The sequence below is a fragment of the Lontra canadensis genome, unplaced genomic scaffold (genome assembly GCF_010015895.1).
Source record: "Lontra canadensis isolate GAN:19392208 unplaced genomic scaffold, GSC_riverotter_1.0 scaffold176, whole genome shotgun sequence".
NCBI lineage: Eukaryota > Metazoa > Chordata > Mammalia > Carnivora > Mustelidae > Lontra > Lontra canadensis.
The window spans coordinates 1,681,237-1,702,533 of NW_022631170.1; the positions used below are offsets into that span (position 1 = coordinate 1,681,237).

The 21,297-nt window shown below is 35.9% G+C and overlaps 3 protein-coding genes across 3 annotated transcripts; 2 read left to right on the plus strand and 1 right to left on the minus strand.

Moving 5' to 3' along the window:
* The first annotated feature begins 534 nt into the window (after positions 1–534).
* Positions 535–1,494, plus strand: LOC116860445 (olfactory receptor 10AG1-like). Its single transcript, XM_032846500.1, has one exon. The coding sequence runs from the start codon at positions 553–555 to the stop codon at positions 1,492–1,494; it is 942 nt and encodes a 313-aa protein (XP_032702391.1). The 5' UTR covers positions 535–552.
* A 2,862-nt stretch (positions 1,495–4,356) lies between these two features.
* On the minus strand, positions 4,357–5,289 carry LOC116860506 (olfactory receptor 10AG1-like). The gene has a single exon (XM_032846558.1). The coding sequence runs from the start codon at positions 5,287–5,289 to the stop codon at positions 4,357–4,359; it is 933 nt and encodes a 310-aa protein (XP_032702449.1).
* A 1,048-nt stretch (positions 5,290–6,337) lies between these two features.
* LOC116860442 (olfactory receptor 10AG1-like) lies at positions 6,338–18,611 on the plus strand. Its single transcript, XM_032846498.1, has 2 exons — positions 6,338–6,421; positions 17,661–18,611. The coding sequence occupies exon 2, from the start codon at positions 17,661–17,663 to the stop codon at positions 18,609–18,611; it is 951 nt and encodes a 316-aa protein (XP_032702389.1). The 5' UTR covers positions 6,338–6,421.
* Positions 18,612–21,297: the final 2,686 nt, after the last annotated feature.

The window sequence follows — 21,297 nt, forward strand, 5'->3', positions numbered from 1 at the left end:
GATAAAATACTCTTTTATTTTTTTTTTTTGGTAAATGTCCTAATGATATTAACTGTATAATAAGAAAATGCATGATGAAGAAATCAAGTGATAGGAGGATATTGAAGGTTTCAATTAGGCAGTTGAAAATATATGGGGAAGACAAAGTCTGATGTAGTTCTGCAGAAGTGTGGTAGAGGAAACCATAGGGAAGTACAATAGGATTGTCGAGAAATGTAATTAAGAATGGGATCATATGACATAGCAGGAAATCTGTTTTCAGTGATTGGCAATATTTCCAGTGTCTATGCTGAGCAGGGCATAGTTTGGTTTATCCTGGGCTGTATTCGAAAAGTATATGGGATGATCTTAAATTTCAAGGGAGTGTGTACAGTGATAACCCACAGGATCCAAACTGAGAAAGTGAGAAATACACAAATAGTAACATTATTAAATTAGAAACAATTACAGTGATTATGAAAACCAATGTAGATACTCTAATGCAATTTAGAGAATAGGTACTGATGCATTAAAATAAAATAAAAGTACGTGCTAAATTGACCCTTTCCGCAGATGAAACACCAAGGAATACCACGAGAAGAAAATCTGACTGAATCAATAGAATTTGTTCTCTTGGACTTTGCTGATGTTCCCCATCTCCAGTGGCTTCTATTTGGAATTTTCCTAGTCACTTATATTGTTATTGTGATGAGTAATGGCATCATATTTCTAATAACAAAATTGGATCCTGCTCTCCAGACCCCTATGTACTTTTTCCTTGGCAATTTTTCCTTTTTGGAAATCTGCTATGTTTCTGTTACTCTCCCCAGAATGCTTATGAACCTTTGGACCCAGAGAAGAACAATTTCTTTAGTTGCTTGTGCTACACAGATGTGCTGTGTTCTTGTGTTGGGAGCCACAGAGTGCCTTCTTCTGACAGTGATGGCCTATGACCGCTACATGGCCATTTGTAATCCTCTGCACTACCCTCTAGTCATTAACCACAAATTTTGCATCCAACTGGTGGCTGGCTCTTGGGTCAGTGGAATTCCAGTCCAAATAGGGCAGACATTCCAGATTTTTTCTCTGCCCTTTTGTGGCTCTAATTTAATTGACCACTTTTTCTGTGACATCCTCCCAATACTGAAGCTTGCTTGTGGGGACACATTTGTGAATGAAATCATGGTCTACATAGTTGCTGTGTTGATTGTCATGGCTCCCTTTCTTTTGATACTTATTTCCTATGGCAAAATCATCTCCACAATCCTTAAATTGCCATCAGCCACAAGTCAGGCCAAAGCCTTCTCCACCTGTTCATCTCATCTTATGGTTGTGGTGTTGTTCTTTGGATCAGGCATTATTACCTACTTAAGACCCAAGACCAGTCACTCAGCAGGGACTGACAAAGTGCTTTCTCTTTTCTACACTATTGTGACTCCCATCTTTAATCCCCTCATATACAGTCTAAGGAACAAGGAAGTCATAAAGGCATTGAGAAGATTGCTATGTAAATAATTCACTTCATTAAAAGTGTGATACTTGCAGGAATTGATTCCTTATGTATTGGTGTTGAAATTTCAACAGATATTTATATTAATTTCTAATTATCTGTCTATACAAAGGTAACTTTTTTCTAAATTAAAAATTACTTATGGGGCACCTGGGTGGCTCAGTGGGTTAAGCCTCTGCCTTCGGCTCAGGTCGTGATCCCAGAGTCCTGGGATAGAGCCCCACATCGGGCTCTCTGCTCCATGGGGAGCCCACTTCCCCCTCTCTCTCTGCCTGCCTCTCTGCCTCCTTGTGATCTCTGTCTGTCAAACAAATAAAATCTTTTTAAAAAATTACTTGTAATGTTCTAATGTGTCAAATCATACATTTGTGCACATTTTATCAAATAACAAGACAATCCATTGGTAATTTCATAGTTTTCTTGTGTTTTATTTTCCTCTCAGTAAGAACTTTTGACAAGATTCAACGTAATGAACTTAGTTGTAATATAGACTTTCTTGTTTCACTTATGGGAAACCATATCATTCATTTCCACAGAGTTGCTTTTGAGAGTTGCTTTTGCTTTAAGAACTGGCTTGACAATGAACATTAAAATAAATAAATATATATAACTTGCAATGACTCTACAAGAAATCGTTAAAGAAAAAAAGTACCTTTCACTGGAAACATAGTTTTATAAACTATTGGTGCACTAATACCAATCAATATTAAACCCAATTTATACTACTACCAGATCAAACATTTCTATGTAATACAGTTTTATGATTTGATAAAAGTAAATATTGTTATTAAAATATTTGCCTGTGGGTTGCCTGGGTGGCTCAGTGGGTTAAGCCTCTGCTTTCAGCTTAAGTCATGATCTCAGGGTCCTGAGATCGAGTCCCGCATCAGGCTCTCTGCTCAGCAGGGAGCCTGTTCCTCCTCTCTCTCTCTGCCTGCCTCTCTGCCTACTTGTGATCTCTCTCTGTCAAATAAATAAATAAATAAATCTTAAAAAAATAAAATAAAATATTTGCCTGTAATAAAAAGAGGTGAGAAAGTTATGGGAATCATAGCATCATGTTAACGGTGGAAGTTTAAAACGCAAGTCCATAAAAATGAAAATTCAAACTTTTACATTGAATGTTGCATTTAAAATGCAAGTCCTTATAAAAAGGACCTAATCTGAAGGAACAAGTATCTACAAGGATAACAAAACTTATAAAGTGGCATAATTGTTGGATAAATGAAACAGTCCTCAGTATCAACAAGAATGTTTAGAAATAAAGACTGAGTATCCTCCGAGTTGCACATTCAAAACAGAGAAGTGGGTGTTAAGTACAATGTTGATAAATCCCCTAAATCTTCTTACCCTTAAGATACTTATGATTGATTAGTTCTTGATTTTACCTGTACTTTCCAGCACAAAGAACTTTATTTTATAGAAATGAGACAAGGATAAAATGGGAAAGATTAGTCACTGTTACACTAATTTAAATATAACTTGTAGGAAGACATGTTAGGCATCTTCAATATGTACATATTACTATTTGTGATATAAAGTAATTGTGTATGAAATTTGTTTCTTGTTTTCTCGCCTTTATAGTTTCAAATGGGTTTTTTAAATTAAGTGTGAAAAAGGTCATAGACTGGGGTGTCTGGGTGGCTCACTTTAAAAACAAAGTCATAGATTTATTTTACACTGCAACTTTGATAAATCAAGCAAGCTATGGCAAAGAATTCTGAGAAGTTAGAAAAACATTTCAGGGGGCACCTGGGTGGCTCAGTGGGTTAAAGCCTCTGCCTTCGGCTCAGGTCATGATCCCAGTGTCCTGGAATCAAGCCCTGCATTGGGCTCTCTGCTCAGCAGGGAGCCTGCTTCCCTCTCACTCTGCCTGCCTCTCTGCCTACTTGTGATCTCTGTCTGTCAAATAAAATCTTAAAAAAAAATACATTTTAGAAACAGGTATAAAGCACAATGATGAAATTATTTTATTTTATTTTATTTTGGTCAATTAATTAACATATAGTGCATTACTAGTTTCAGAGGTAGAGTTTAGCGATTCATCAGTTGCATGAAACACCCATTGCTCCTTGCATCAAGTATCCTCCTTAATGCCCATCACACAGTTACCCTGTCCTCCCACCCACCCATGAAAAATATTTAAAACAAAATGATAGGACCAAGTCAGATGTTTGACTTTCTCTGGACACACATGGAAACATTTTCTTAACTCATACTGAGAAAGTGGACATAATTAAAGATTTTCATTTTGTTTCTAATTTCTGTTTACAATTTAAAATATTTAAAATATGATTTATAATTTGTCTTGTGTTCACTCCCTCAACACATATCTAGTGTAAACCTGTCACAAAGAAATGAATGGGTCATAGATACAGGTGGGAATTCCAGCATGATATTTGTAAATATTTGACAAATAGGAAAGGCCAGCCCTATTTCTTCCACACATTTTTAAAAACAATTCTAACAGTTGAAATTATCTAAAAATTCTAATTGTCTTGTTAAAGAAAAAGCCACAAGTGGCTTCAGGCCAGAACTCTCAAATACATAATTGCAAAGGATTACATAGTAATTCTGAACAACATTGCCATCGTAAGCATGAATAGAGAAACATTAAATTATATTTCTGTGATAAGCATGAGAAAAATTTATTAAAAATGTGCTCTGTGGGGCACCTGGGTGGCTCAGTGGGTTAAAGCCTCTGCCTTTGGCTCGGGTCATGATCCCAGGGTCCTGGATCGAGCCCCACATCGGGCTCTCTGCTTAGCGGGGCATCTGCTTCCCCCTCTCTCTCTGCCTGCCTCTCTGCCTACTTGTGATTTCTGTCTGTCAAATAAATAAATAAAAAAATGTGATCTGTAAGATGCTCACACTTTTTTCTTGAGTAATAGTCTTTTCAGTGCTGCAATCACATCCTTGTTCCTAAGGCTGTATATCATGGGGTTAAACATCGGAGTCACTATGGTGTAGAAAAGAGAGAGCAGTTTGTCAGTTCCTGCAGAATGACTGGATTTGGGCCTTAAGTAGGTGATGGAAGCCGACCCAAAGAACAAAAGCACCACAATGAGATGGGAAGAACAGGTGGAGAAGGCTTTAGACCGGCCTCTGGCTGAGGGAAACTTCAGGATGGTGGAAATGATTTTCACATAAGAGCCAAGTATAAGTAGAAAAGGAATCGTGGCAAATAATATAGCGACTACATAGACACACATCTCATTAAATGAAGTGTCCCCACAGGCCAGCTTGATCAACGGGGGGATGTCACAGAAGAAGTGATTGATTTGATTAGAACCACAAAAAGGCAGGGAGAACACCTGACATGTTTGCCCTATCTGGACTGGAATTCCACCGATCCAGGAGCTGACAGCCAGCTGGAGGCACAACTCGTGGTTCATGACTAGAGGGTAGTGCAGAGGGTTACAAATGGCCACATAGCGGTCATAGGCCATCACTGCCAGCAGGAAACATTCAGTGGCGCCGAGCATAAGGAAGAAGCACATCTGAGTGGCACAGTCCAGCATAGAAATGCTTCTATCCTGAGTCCAAAGGTTCACCAGAATCCTGGGGAGAGTGACGGACACATAACAGATTTCCAAGGAGGAAAAATTTGCAAGAAAGAAATACATGGGTGTTTGGAGAACAGAGTCCACCCTCGTAATTAGTATGATAAGACCATTTCCTGTTAAGATGAATATGTAGATGAGAAAGAAAATTCCCAATAGAAGTCCCTGGAAGTTTGGAAGTTCAGAAAACCCTAGGAGGACAAACGCCACAACTGAAGATAAATTTCCTCCTCCCATCTGGTCTCTGGGTATCATCTGTGAAAATAAAGAATTCGAGATGTGAAGTCACTTTATCTGCCCGAGTTGTAGCTTGCTTAACTATAAAATAAGAGCACTGCACTTTAAAAAATGGACAAGTCCCTAGCAATGTCTCCTAGGGAAACATTTGCATTTGATGTTAAACCATGATTTTAAAAAAAATGTTCATTCTTTCACTATTATCCACCAGAAAACATCCTTGTCAGGGATTAGATCTGCTGAAAAATGGTATATTTTCTTGTTATTGATAATGAGTAATGCTGTATTTTGCTTTCAGCTTTGATGATAGGAATATCAAAGTCTAATTGGAATTACATTAATAAAAATAATAATATTTATAGCAAGCCATTTGACAATTTTGCTTAGAATGACCTTGTCCATCAGTTCCTCTCTCTCATGTTAATTCTTTTAAAATATTTCTATTTATTCACATTTGGATTTAAGCTGTCTCAAATATTTTTTGTGACATCATATCATTATATTTTAAGAAATGAGCTGAAGAAAGTAATTTCCTGGGTGATCTCTGTGATTTTTTTTGTTTTATATTAGTTATTATAGCCAGTTTATTTCAACTGGAAGAAGTCATTCAAAAGTGGCTATCAATAGGTAAAAAGATATTTACCAAATTACAAATACTGCATTTAAATGTTAATTTCTGAGGTGAATAGTCATGTTTTTCATTCAAGACTTAAGTCAAAGGGAGAAAAATCTGAAAGGGTTTTCTTTTTAAAAGGGTCCAAGCAGAAGGTTGCCCTTCCTACTCTGATCCTATGTTCATTTTGCCTACTTCCTATTTCATAAAGTATTCTATAAATTATGCAGAGGTCCCAGTTCCTTTAACAGGTTCTCCTAGATAATCCAACTCCTTCCCAAGCTCTATTGTACCAAGAGAACCTTGTTGAATTCTGTAAGAGTTTAATTCACCTAGTACTCAAATAATGGAAAGTTCTGGAATGATGGTATCATTCCTATGGTACTGAGCAAAGGCTATGCACATATTCTAGTATCTGGGGACTGCATGTAAGCAGGTAACTCCTGGAGCAGGGATTCAATGCTGTGGTAGGTGCATTCACAGGACTGTCTTACTCGATCCTCACAATCGTGCTGGGAGGTAATTCTATCACCATTTCACTTGTAAGGTAACTTCAACTTTAGATGTTCTATGAACCAACCAAGATCACAGTAAATAAATGGCATTATTGAGGTTTGAATTCAGGCTTGTGTGCAAGTAAAGTCCAAATTACTTTTATTACAACATGTAAAACCAGGAGACCATAAAATATCCTTCCTGGGTACTTAATGTACATAAACCACTCAACATGTGTTTGATTCATAAACGTATAACAGCTCCTGTTACTAACTGGCAAGCACTATACACTCTACCAGTGGTGGGTGTGGGATATGCTATTCTCATACTGTGTTTGTATTCATCTCTCTCTCCCCCGTCACACAGTAGTCCTGTCTTTAGTCTTCTCTAGTATTCTAACCAGTGAACACTTTGGAAAAAGAGAACAAAGCAGAATTAACAAATAACTGGAAAATATATTGGAAAATAGTCTATAACTTACGAAGTCACTAATTTGCTCAAATGGGGTTTGATGCAAGTTCTAAATAAGAAGTAATGATGAATATTTTTTTAATTTCACATACATTATAAACATGGAGTTATACAATAAAGACTGTTGAAATGTAGGAATCAGAATCATCCGTGTCTCCACAGATTCTAATTCCCTCCCTAAATATTATATCATAAAAGCTTTCCTTAATATAACATTAGGTAGCATTTTTTCTATGAATTTGTTGATTTTCAGCTTATTCCAATAATGCCACTCATAAGCAGATTCACTAAAATATTGAAAGATATTATGTATTGATCAGATATAGTGCAGGGTTTATAAATGAATCTTCAATTTTTAAAATATTTTATTTATTTGTTTGACAGACAGAGATCACATGTAGGCAGAGAGGCAGGCAGAGAGAGAGGAGGAAGCAGGCTGCCTGCTGAGCAGAGAGTCTGATGCAGGGCTTGATCCCAGGGCCCTGAGATCATGACCTACACCGAAGGCAGAGGCCTTAACCCATTGAGCTACCCAGGCACCAGAATCTTCAAGTTTTTAACTGAAATTAAATTGAAGTAGATTGAAGACAACTGAGTTATAAAGAATCAGTGCAGATATCCAGCGGTCTCAGAATGTAAACCCTATTCTGATTCCATTATATATTTCAGATTCTGTTTGGCAGGTTTTACTTACATGATTTCATATATAATATACATATATATGACTGATTTTATACCTTTCATGATTTTGTCTAATTTCCAAAGTTTTCCAGCGAAATTATAATGTTTTGCAATTCAAAGATGGTTTTACCCATATCTTCCATAAAGCTGTACACCTTTTATTTTCTCAAATGACTCTTAAGGAATAAATGAATCAGGAACCAGAATTTCAAGCAACAGGAAGGAAGGGAGAAAAAAAGGCAGAGGGGAAGGAAGGGAGGAGGAAGCAGGGGATGGAAAAGTCACAACCTGAGGTTTCTTCTAAGCACTTTCATAACTAATATTTACCTTAATGATTAGTAATATATGGTTTCCAATATTTTTAATACACTAAATTCACACCTAGAATTGGAGAGGAGATTATATTACAAGCATTGTTTGATTGCATGTATGTGTTCCTTCATTATGCCTAGAGACCAAGAAGGTCATGTTACTACTCTGAAATTAACACTGCGTCCAGTCTTTCTCAAAAGTCCTTCAAGCTGAAAGGTAAACAGAGACTTGATTCTTTTGTCCATTTAATAGATGCAATTTCATTGCAATCAGACTTTTTTTTTCCTCAGGGACACAGGAAAGTTTCTGTTTTATCTAGCTCATGACCTCAGAACTCTAAATCCCCTTGGATAAGGACAAAGACAGGCAGTTACATTTGCAGTTCTGGTCTGTAGTATTTCTTTCATCAGGAAAAAAAAAATCTAATATCAACATATTTTTAAATTTTATTTGTTTATTTGAGAAAGAGAGAGAACATGAATGGGGTGGGATTCAGAGGGAAAGGGAGAAGCAGACTCCCCACTCAATCTCAGGACTCCGGGATCATGACCTGAGCCAATGGCAGATGCTTAACTGACTGAGCCACCCAGGTACCCCTCAAAAAAATTTTAATGACCTAAACTTTCAGATTTCAAGACAGTGTTTCTTTAGAAATAATGATTTATTTCATTGATGGCAGGGTACAGACTTATTTTTAAAATATCCAGCTACCACCTTACTAAGTTTTGCTATATTAGAATTCTTACTAAGAATTACTGTATTAGAATAATTTTCTTTAAAAACTGCCCCAATTATTAAACCAGTTTTGTTACATTATGAATAATGCTACCTTTCAAAGTAGGACATTTTAAGTGCTTTTATCATTTGTCTCTCTGATCTCCTCAAAGGGAAAAAAGAAAGAAAAAGTATAGATGTGGTGTGAAATACAGTTTTAACTTAACTTCATTAGATTATTCCCTTAGTATTCTATAAATATTTAGACGTTCTGATTTTTGATACTGAAGATACAATAGCTCAGAAAAGCAAACTAAAATGCAAATAAGGCCTTTTATGAAAAAGTTTATACTTACCTTTATGAACTCAAATGAAATTATTTCTTTCTTTGATACAGACTGTTTTAAATGTTGTTCTTTTGAAAATGTGATTCTAGAACATTAAATGCCATTCTATTGAAATTAAATTTTAAACTATTTGAATATTAGGAGTTGCAAATACCTAACCAATATTTTTCTTTCGAAGCAAATAGTGCTCTTTAAAAAATATCTTTCTGCCTTGTGGGAATGTGTCCTCTCCCAAATCACCATTTAATTGATTTAACTCATTATATTTGCCATTCAAACATTTTGGGAAACAACCAAAAATATCTCTGGCAATAGCATTTCTTTTCAGAGATGTCTTATTCTACAGTTCTTTCAAACATTTGATCTCTCATACTATTTTTTTTTTAACTATCTCTAGTAAATAATCAAATGTTTTTAACTAGTTAGGTATTCTTTGGAGTTTTTAATAAATATCTTTATTGGACCATGGATTCACAGGTGTTCTCTTGCTCTTTACAGTTTACAGGTGCTCTCCTGACCTTTATAATTGTCCCTAATTTGTTATTTATACATAAAGTACTGATGTGGAGAAATTAAAGATAGATCATAAGTGGAAGAATTTTTAAAGTCAGAAGTATTTGTGGAAAAAATTACAACCAGGATTTCAGGGAATTGTGAATTATTATTATTTTTTTAAAAAATATTTTATTTATTTATTTGGCAAAGAGAGACAGAGTGAGAGAGGGAACACAAGCAGGGGGAGTGGGAGAGGCAGAAGCAAGCTCAGAGCCCATGCAGGGCTCTATCTCAGGATCCTGTGATCATGACCTGAGCCTCCTAGGATCAGGACCTGAGCTGGAGGTAAATGCTTAACCACTGAGCCACCCAGGCGCCCCAGGGAATTGTGAATTATAAAAGAAGCATGTTAAATGTTCAAATAGACAAATAATTTATGTTTCTTAAGGATGAAAGATCCCAAGTGTGACTCTTTTGTTTTCTTTTAAATCATGTAAAATTTCAAACATATAGAAGGTGGAGAGAAAAATATACTTAACCCTGAAACAATCAAAACACAGACAACCTCATTTCACTAATATCACCACCACTTCCATCTCTCACTATATCAATTTTGTGTTAATTTCTATATAAGGGTTGACATTTATGTAGAGTTTCAATTCCTCTGTGTGTGCATGCATATGTGTTTGGTTTTGCATGTATAATTTTTCAACATCATTTTTTGAAACATGTATTTTTCAGTTGAATGGTTTTAAGCATTGCCAAAAAACCCGTTGGTTGTATTTGTGTGGGATAATTTTTAAACTGTCTTAAATTCCATCAGTCTCATGTCTACCCCTGTACCACCACCATATTGTCTTCCTTACTCTAGACAATAATGTATACACTCTGTTTACATTATATTATATATGTTATATATAATGTATACATTTACATATGTGTATATATGCATATTTGTTAGATATATAGAAGATCTACCCTGTTATTAACTTCAAAGGAAATTATTAAATTCAGTGGAAAACTGTAACAAACAAATTGAAGTGGAGCTACTTACAGCCCAGACCATTAAGGAATAAAGTTTTGGATCACCCCACAAAAAAATAATCATGACACCTGAGGTGCCTTGTGAGGGCAAAAGTCATGTGGATTGGATATTGAAAGAAGATAGTTATAAATAGTAATGATGACCCATGATTATTTTCAGAAATAAGAACTATGATTATTATGAGTCTCTTCTTTCCTCATTTTGTTATGAATATATCAAAATATCAAGAACCACAGTTAACATCACTGAAGGACTTTGCATCTTTTCTTTTCTGGCAAAAGAGTAAGCATATTTGGGGTTGCAGGTAGAATACTTGTATCAGGTTAGGTAGAATTATATCTTTTATTGCCTTTATTTGGCGATTAAGTCTCACTTAAGGAAATTTTTGTGGTTGCCAAGTTCGCCAGGGATAGACTGTGAGAGAGGGTTCTTTATGTCAACAAGTCTAATCTATAAAGCCTAGGTATTCGGTCAAATAATAATCTAGGCATTGTTCTGAGGATACTTTGTAGATGTGGTTAGCATCTAAACTAAATTAATTTCAGATGCCTGGGTGGTTCAGTTGGTTAAATGTCTGCCTTCAGCTTAGGTCATGATCCTGGAGTCCCATGTTGAGTCCCACATTGGGGGTCCCTGCTCAGTGGGGAGTCTGCTTCTCCCTCTGACCCTCCCCACTGTTGAGCTTTCTCTCTCTCTCTCTCTCTCTCAAATAAATAAATAAATGAAATATATTTTTTAAAAACCTGATTTTAAGAAGATCATGTTTAATACATGAGCCTCATCACATCAGTTGCAAGTCCTTAAAAGCAAAACTGAGGTTTCCCTGAGAAAGAAGAAATTCTTCCTCAAGACAGCTTCCTTCTGAGATTTGTAAGAGGCTAGCTTGCCCTATACATTTTAGAGTTTCCAGCCCCAACAATCTCATAGCCAATTTCCTGAAATAAATCTGTGTGTGTGTGCGTGTGTGTGTGTGTGTGTCCATCGGTTTGTGAGTATCAGTGCTACTCTCTGCTACTGGCATTTGGACACAAAGAAGGGACTCTAATTGGATCAGGCATGGTGAGTGGAAATCCATGTTGCTGAGCATATGTATAACCCTGTCCATCCCCAAGTCCATCTGTTCATGAACCCATTGTGCAACGACTGGTATAGTTGGCAGAGGCTGAATAGTAACCACAGAAAGGGTTACCCTGTCCACTTGTTTATAAACATTCACATATTTCATACTCAGGTCTCTTTCTCATCAATTTCAATCATATTCCTTCCAAGTCCCTGACAATTCATGCCATCCCTTGTAATAATGTTTCTTTTTTTAGGATGTCAGATGTGTGCCAAAAAATATGGTTTTTAATCATTGTTTTTAAACTGTTGTTTTAAATATTGTTCCTAAATGTTTAAAAGGAAAAATAGGAAAAAATATAATTTTTATTGTTTTACAATTATCCATGTAATTATATGCATTATATAATTATCTATGTAATCACATGTAACTAATGCACCCTTTTGATTTTTGCATATTTGAGTTAGTGTATGGAAGTCTGGACAATTGATTTTTGATAAAAATATGAAACAGCTTTCAGTGGAAAAAAGAATTGTTTTAACAAACAAACTAGAAAAATTGAGCATCCATCTAAAATACCTAAACCTTGGGGCACCTGGGTGACTCAGTGGGTTAAAGCCTCTGCCTTCGGCTCAGGTCATGATCCCAGGGTCCTGGGATCGAGTCCCATGTCGGGCTCTCTGCTCAGCAGGGAGCCTGCTTCCCCCGCCTTTCTCTGCCTACTTGTGATCTCTGTCTGTCAAATAAATAAATAAAATCTTTAAAAAAAAAATAAAATACCTAAACCTCAAATCCATGCCTTCTACCATAATTAATTCAAGATGGATCACAGATTTAAACACAGAATGCTGGGGTGCCTGGGTGGCTCAGTTGGTTATACATCTGCATTCAGATCAAGTCATGATCCCAGGGTCTTGGGATCTAGCCTTGTGCTGGGCTCCCTGCTCAGTGGGAAGCCTGCTTCTCCTTCCCCTTGCTTGTGTTCTCTCTGTTGCTATCTCTCTGTTTCTCTTTCTCTCTCAAATAAATAAAATCTTTAAAAAAATAAAATAAACATAGAATGTTAAACTATACAATAATCAGAAGAAAACATAAGAGAAAATCTTTGTGACCTGGGATTAAGATCTTAAATATCTTATAAAAAAAAAACAACAACAATCCATTAAATAAGAGTTTGTAAATTGGACTTCTCAGAAATTGACATATTCAGAAAATTAAAACCCCAACCAAAGGTGGAAATACTTGCCTATCACACTTCCCCATAAAAGCATATAGAATATACAAAGAACCTCCAAAACTCAATAATAACAACCTAATTAACAAATGTGCAAAAGCCTAAATATGTATTTTGCTAACGGGGATATTCAAAAGTCAAATAATCATGTGAAAGATGCTCATCATTATTAGCCATTATTAAGATGCAAACTAAAACCACAATGAGATTATGCTATGCATATATTTTAGTAGCTAAAATTAAAAAAAATAAATGACTAAAAATTGGTGAATAAATATATAACCCTTGAAAATGAGAGCTTTTCAAAACACTGGCCATGATGTTTCCAAAATCTGTTCTCTCTTTGTTCATTAATCTTCATATAAATCTCCTGCTTCCTTATTTAGAATTAATATTCCCTCCATTGTATTCTGTGAATGTGTGTCTATGTGTGTTTGTTTGTAGGGGGTGTTACAGAAAATTATTATTTTATTTTATAATTATACATTGCAAAAAGCCACAATTGACCTGAAGATATCCTTGGCTGAGAACTGGATGCCAGAACTCCTTGGCATTTTAGGTTTGGAAAATTGAAGGGGATTAATGATAGTCATAGAGTCTTAGCTGGTTGCATGGCAATACCTAGAGAAATATTTTTTAGCTTTTCTTCCAGCTCAGGGAGGGAAAGTCTTATGACTAAATTTGACATAAGGGATTATGCCTGGAAATTCTGCATACTATTCCTTCTAGTTTGCAAGTCTAATGCTGAGTAAGTGAGTGCTCCCCTTTAACCCCTTTCCTGTCTTTATGTCCTTTGGGAGATGACGATGCTACCTGGCTGACATGGACATGAAGATGGCAGGCTCACATTGAAGGTGACAGAATTGTCCCAACAGCCCTAGACTTCTTACCTCTGAATTCTTAATGACGGAGAAGTAAACTTCTCTTTAATGTAAGACAAAGCGCACTTGCGTCTTTATTGGACTATCTTAGTTTACATGGTAAGTCATATGTAATTGTAAATTTCTGATTTAACAACACATTTCTCAATGATCGCAAAAAAAGTAAGAGAGTAAAGAATTTAGGGAAGGAGTGGCATGGCCAAAAGCGGTTTTGGTTATTTACCAAATTCCTTGAGTAGCGGGCAGAACGGTTTGGTTCAATTAGAAAGTGACACAGGAAAGGACCTGATCCCAAGGGAAAAGAATATTTCCTTCTTAAAGAGCACTAGGTGTTATGACAGTGGAACATATTTTAGAAAGTGGTTAACTTCTGTTTCAAATAAATGTAAATTACCTGTCAAAAATACAGTTCACATGCTCAATCAATAAAGGTAAGCATTATATTTAATCTCAATTTAACCTCACTCAAAACAGATAAGCATGAATTTTTGTCTAATACAAATTTAGTTTACTAAGAGCCATATTTTTTTGGCATCAGCAAAGAATACTTATTTACAGAAAATTTAAAAAGTAATCCTTTGTCATCACAGTTATTCTGGTTTGATTTCAAAACACTGATTCAGAAAGCCTTTTAATTTTTCTGACTTATTATAACATGAGCAAAAATACCAGGTATTTTGTAGTGTAATGGACCAATATATCAGAGATTACTGACATCTGCATTATCATCAACATAATCATCACTGTCACGGTCTTTGGTGCTAACGAGTGTAACGACTGTGTGTTAAGCATGTATTTAAGTAGTTTGCATGTATTAAATCTGGAGAGCATGTCTCCTGAAAATTTAATTACATATAACTAAGGAACAAGATAGTTAATGGACTTTTTTGAAATGGGTTTGCATCCTACTAAAATCAAAGATATTCTTTGCTTGTGAAGAGTTAGTTTCCATGAAAAATGAGCCCGAAGATGCTAAAGAGATGAGCATGTTTTCATTTTTATCTTTAGACACATCTAAAGGAAAGGCTTTCTGAATTGCAATCACCAAATTCTGACTTTTTATTCTTGTCTTCAATTTGATTTTATAAACTTGCTATGAATATAAGCATTTTATACATCACATTGATAGTTGTCATTGACATCCCAATCTCCACATTAAAAAAAAAATGATTGTTTCAGTGGGAAGACCAGAGAAACAAACAGAAAATATTTTAATAAAAACAGAATTCACTACATTTACCTGCATTATATAATGGTTTTTTTTCCGAGTTGTATAAATAGAGCATCTAAAGTTTTCCAGATCAGAGAAATAGGGACTATGCTGCAAGATTTGAGGAAGCTTTTTTTTTTTTTTTTTGGTAAGGTTATGTTTAGAAGGAAAACACATGATTCAGTTAGCATTTGAATATTTGTTTTTAATTATTATTAAATATTAATTACTAATTATTATATCCTTTCTAATTTTATAAATGGTTTTACAGTGAGAATCCATTGAATGTTCCATTTTACAAATGAAAAGCTGAGATGAAGAAAAAAAGTTCAGTAAATGTAGAACGTTATATTCTTTAAAAAGAAAAAATATTTTTTAGAGAGAGAGCACTGGGGGAAAGAGCAAAAGGGGAGGGAGAGGGAAAGACTCTCCAGCAGATTCTGTGCTGAGCACAGGGCCTGGGGACTTGATTCTGCAACCCAAGATCATGACCTGAGCCAACATCAAGTTGGACACTTACATGAGGGAGCCACCTAAGAACCCCTAGAACATTATATTCTTTTTTTTTTAAGATTTTTTATTTATTTATTTGATAGACAGAGATTACAAAGTAGTCAGAGAGGCAGGCAGAGAGAGAGGAGGAAGCAGGGTCCCCGCTGAGCAGAGAGCCTGATGCGGGGCTCGATCCCAGGACCCTGAGATCATGACCTGAGCCGAAGGCAGAGGCTCTAACCCACTGAGCCACCCAGGTGCCCCAGAACATTATATTCTTGATTGCAATTTTGATGTTGCTTCTCCTTGTTAATTGTTTGTTGGCATCTTAGTTTTCAGTTTGCCTTTCAAACGCACCACCCCGCTTGAACAGCAAAGACAAATGTAGAGAAGACCAAAGAATGAGAGAAGGGCTTACACGAAGGACAGATCCAATACTGAGAATAAAGAGAACAGCAGTTTCTGAGACCAATGGTTTACTGGCCAAACGTGGGGGCATGAGGCATGTTAGTCTAAAAGATGCAGTGATTCATTCAACAAACAATTTGAATAATTGTCCAAATATTGGACTCTATTGAATTAAATAAGTGAATAAAACATGGTTAAAAGTGTGTATGCTATTGTATTGCAGTAAAAAGCAGCCTCAGTTGTGTAGCCTTGTACATCACCTATCAGCTACTAATTTCTGACCATCTTAGGACCTAGTTATAGCATTTTCACGTTCCCTGTAATCAAATTTCCATTGGGTGAATTTTATATTAGCGGGACAAGGTTTAAATATCTTTACTTAGTATGTAGTTTGGAATATTATAGATTGTAAAAGAAATTGTCATTTAGTTTCCCTTTTCTCAGCCACAGAAAGTCTTCAGGATGTTCAAGTTTTGCATAGACTGTTGTTCTTGCCCCATATCTGTCTACTTTTTTGTAGTTGAAATTGTGACCACTGTTCATATTTAACACCCTTAGACTATGGTTAGAGGTGAGTAAGTCTCTATGGGTTTTCAAATTAGTTAACTCATAATATGGAAGTTATCTAGGACATACTGAAAACAATGAAGCAAATTACTACTTCTGCAAGAGTGAATGAAAAGAGTATAATTCACACACAGACACACACACACACACACACCAGAGAAGACATGCTTGATCTATACCAGGAGGGAAAGAGGCAGAGGAGGTATGCCTTTTAGGTTAGGAACCCATGCTTACATGACTGTGTAAGGATGTAAGACTATTTCAAAGAAACAACCAATTTGGCTCATTTGTAATTTTTTTCAAATTTTGCAGAGCAAATATACTATGCAGTGCTTAGAAAGATATAGAGAATATGAAAATATATTTATGATCTAGTTATGACAATGAGAATAGTGCATTATAAAGATGGCATATACACTTAGGTACACTCATGTGCATGAACATAGACACACGTGTGTGCAAGGAAAAGACTGAATGGGGTAAGTGGGGTCAGCAGAATATCAATTATTGAGAATCTGGGTAATTTAAGAATATCTCAGAGATGAGTTTTGGTTGATATTTCTTATATATGGTGTGTCCATTGTAATTGAGATGGCTTCCTTAAACATAAATGCTAGATGAACCTGCCTCTTAACCTCTTGAGTATTTCAGGACATAGACCATCTTAGACTTCCTCTTCTCCCTTTTGCAAAACCTGAAAAAAATGACTGTTGATTTCATGGCTCTTACACTGAAATACACTTTTAAAGATTAAATAACACCCCATAACATTTAGTGTTTAGCTCATCAATTTCATTTTATAGTAAAAGAGCCCAAGTATGCGGAATGTGGAAGCTTAAAGAGACTTAGAAATACTACAGAAGCCCATTACTTTAAAAAATGAACCATATTCAGCACTAAAACCAATTTAGGTGGCTTACAAATTATTTACTTGTGCGATGAAATAAATTTTGAATTGATGATAATAGAAAACAGAACTGAGAGATGAGGAGAAAGCATGGCTGGTGAAAGAATGGAATCCTTGTCACAGTTGAACATAAACTCAGATTTTGCAATTTTGAGTGTTCAGATGGACAGCAAAATGACAAGCACTTATCTTCAGAGGCAAAGAAACCTGATAATTCATAGCAGAAATAAAACGCAATGGGGATTTTTTTTTCTTACAAATGCATTTAACAGTAATGAAAAATGTACTTCACCACAATTTTAGAGCCCTGGCAGTTATAGATTTGTTTTAATAGGGGAATGGGAAAGAACTGGGAGGCATGCCATCCTGTTCATGTATAAGAACAAAAGAACCAAAGAAATCAGGGTAACTTGGACTTTTGATTCAATTGTTCCCACAGATGACGTGTGAAGAGATGAGAACAGAAGACAATGCTTCCACAATAACAGAATTCGTACTCTTGGGATTTTCTGACCTTCCAAACCTGCAAGGGTTACTATTTGGGGTGTTCTCCATCATTTACATTATTGTCTTAATTGGAAATAGCCTCATCATAATAATAACCAGGCTTGACGCTGCACTAGAGACACCCATGTATTTTTTCCTGGCAAATTTTTCCTCCTTGGAAATCTGTTATGTGTCTGTCACTCTCCCCAGGATTCTGGTGAACCTTTGGACTCAAGATAGAAGCATTTCTATACTGGGCTGTGCCACTCAGATGTGCTTCTTCCTTATGCTTGGAGCCACTGAATGTTTCCTGCTGGCAGTGATGGCCTATGACCGCTATGTGGCCATTTGTAACCCTCTGCACTACCCTCTAATCATGAACCACGAGTTGTGCCTCCAGCTGACTGTCAGCTCCTGGATCGGTGGAATTCCAGTCCAGATAGGGCAAACATGTCAGATTTTCTCTCTACATTTCTGTAATTCCAACCACATTAACCACTTCTTCTGCGACATACCCCCCATCCTCAAGCTCGCGTGTGGGGACACTTGGGTGCACGAAGCAGCGGTCTATGTAGTAGCTATGTTGTTTGTCACAGTTCCTTTTATGTTGATTCTTGCCTCTTACAGCAAAATCATTTCCACCATTCTGAGTTTGCCAACCGCTGGAGGACGGGCCAAAGCCTTCTCCACCTGTTCTTCCCACCTGCTGGTTGTTCTTTTGTTCTTTGGATCAGCTTCCATCACCTACTTAAGGCCCAAATCCAATCATACGGCAGGAATTGACAAACTGCTCTCTCTTTTCTACACCATAGTGACTCCGATGTTTAACCCCATGATATACAGCCTTAGGAACAAGGATGTGATTGCAGCACTGAAAAGACTATTACTCAAAAAGATAGTGTGACGAGTTTAATTGTAAGTGCTTTAGCTGCTTGCCACGCATGTCTCAGAGAAAGATTTCAAAGCTCTGCATTCCTCTTTAAGAACTTAACTGCTTCCAGCTTAGGAAGTACTTCTAGATACTTCTAAACACCAACCTACAACTTATTGTGCTTGGAGACAGACCAGGCAAATTAATCTGTCTTCAGTGCTCCAAACCTAAGGAATAACCCCTATATATCACCACTATATGGTGACTAACACAACATTTAAAAAAAAAAATTATCCTACCTCGTGATTAAAATAGTAATGCACACATTTCATGTGCAATTAGAATATAAATCAAATTCATATAAAAATAACTCAATTTGTTAGAATTTTTGGCTTGATTATACTAAAAATATATGATTGCTTACCTAAATAATTTCCTAAATCTTCACACTGGTATTTGTTAACATTTTATGATTCTATAACCAGAGACTGGAAATAGCAGTTAAATAACAAATTTTTTTTGAATGACTGATTAAATAAATCAATGGGTAAGTGAATATTGCTGTGACATGCCTCAGACTCCTGCCAAAATGGAGAGATTTCAGACCATCAACCGACCCTGAAAGCACATTTATTTAAGCTACCATGCAGCCATGTGGAATTACTCCAATTATAATACCGAAAGAAAGTCTTACATTTACTTAGCTTTCTTCCTAATAACATTCTTCTGCGTTTAACTTAACAATATAGCCGCCAAAGTAATTTGTTTTGAATTATTTCACCTCTTCTTTACTGGTACTCTAAACAGTTACCCCCATACCAATTCATATTTTGAAAATAAAACATCTGTGAGTTTGAAAGCGAAGGAATGAGTTAGAAATTACTTGCAGAATTATGCAAAGTCTGCACATTTACGTTAGTGTGCCTAAACTTTCATGCCTTCAGCCCTTTCTAAAGTGTCTTAAAGTATTAAACCTTTGAACTGGTTTTATCAAGGAAAGAGAGCACCTGTTAACAGAACCACTCATGCCTATCCTCCCAGTTCCAGATTCTCAAGTCAGTCACTGGCATGAAGAGATTACTTAGTGCATCTTCCCCTGAGAACTTCTGTTAGCAGTTCTTTGAAAATTATGCTGTTTTGTAGTTGTAGCTATAACTGTACATATGCCTATCAAAAATATTAACTCCTGTCCTTTAATTTTTATATTTTGTTTCATCAAGCCATTTACATCCTCTACCATCTAACATAATGTACCACATTTATCTATTTCTGTATTTTATCCATGGAAGTATATACGTTTATACCTCTACTCATTTAATGTTTTATACAAGAATTTTATGTATGTCCGTGATAAAGACCATGATGATGATGAAGATGGTGGTGGTGGTGATAGTAATGATAAAGAGGATGTTTATGGTACAGATAGTAGCGCTGGTGTTTTTTGTTTCTGAAATTTAGTGAAGCAGGAATCACGATGTCACAGAAACAGTGCTATCCCAGGAGTTCAGATAATTTAATATAAATTAAACTAAATAAATTGTCTCTTTACCAACATCTTGAGCAATTCCTTCAGCTACTTTTTTTTTTTTTAATTGCAATTGGTTAAAGAACAGAAATTCAACTAAGTAAACCTTAGAGATCTTATTGGGTTTTTTTGTTTTTTTGTTTTTTGTTTTTTTTGTTTGTTTGTTTGTTTTGTTTTTTTTGTTTTTTTTGGCCATGAATCAGGGAGCATTCAATCCAACAGGTAGAAAGAAGCGCTGAAAAGCTACCCAAGGCAAGGGATTCTAAAGGCAGAAAGAAGCAGGAACAAGGAAGTTACATTAGGCACAAATGGAATTGGTTGTTGCAAAGTTACTTTCCTCATAGGGCATGGCAGGTTGGTACCAGGCATGTCACCTATGCTAACCACGTACTTCTTGATTGAGTGCTTTTGGATTCCATTTTTTGGAAGAGCCATAACTGGAGCTAAGTTTTTTGGTTTGGTGATGTGTGGCTTGGTATAAGTGTTTCCATTTTGAGCTTGTTGTCTTGTCTTTAACAATTCATAATTAATAAAATTGTCACAATCTATTTTTTATGAACTCCTAGGACTATTACAAAGGTCAGTATCCACCTGGCATGGAGAAGCATTTGGAAAAGTTTAAAGCACCAAAAATGGAAGTGTTGGCTGTATTTCAGTATAATTCTTAGTGAAATCTCTAGCTGTGTGATATTTTATACTCAAATTAATAGAGACAATAAATAGAATGCTATTTTTGATGAAAGGATACATTCCACAGTATGAGTTACCTAGGGAAGAAAACCTAACTTATTTACACATTGGAATTGTTTTCCTTCTACATTATTTATGTTTAGTTTTTCAAAAATGTGCTAGCCAACTATTTGTTCATCTAAATGAGGATTGTGGAACAGAGCTAAATATTCCCTAGTATTCAAATAAAATGTTAACGAACACTTCTATCATTATGAGTCCAGTGCCAATTAAAAACTGTAGGATTATGACCTCTTTTATACTTAAAATCTTTGAGACCTTTGTATTTTTCTCTTTTTATATCTTTATCCCTCGTCTTCCCACTCTGTTAATTCACAATGAGGTAGCCTGTAGAAATTAGTCGTTGGATTAATTTAATTATATATTCTATTAATTGGGGTTGATCAAAAAGAAACTGTAGGGGGCGCCTGGGTGGCTCAGTCAGTTAAGTGTCTGCTTTCAGCT

Excerpts from the sequence above, each read along its gene's own strand:
- LOC116860445 (XM_032846500.1), top strand. The coding sequence starts at position 553 with ATGAAACACCAAGGAATACCACGAGAAGAAAATCTGACTGAATCAATA.
- LOC116860506 (XM_032846558.1), bottom strand. The coding sequence starts at position 5,289 with ATGGGAGGAGGAAATTTATCTTCAGTTGTGGCGTTTGTCCTCCTAGGG.
- LOC116860442 (XM_032846498.1), top strand. The coding sequence starts at position 17,661 with ATGACGTGTGAAGAGATGAGAACAGAAGACAATGCTTCCACAATAACA.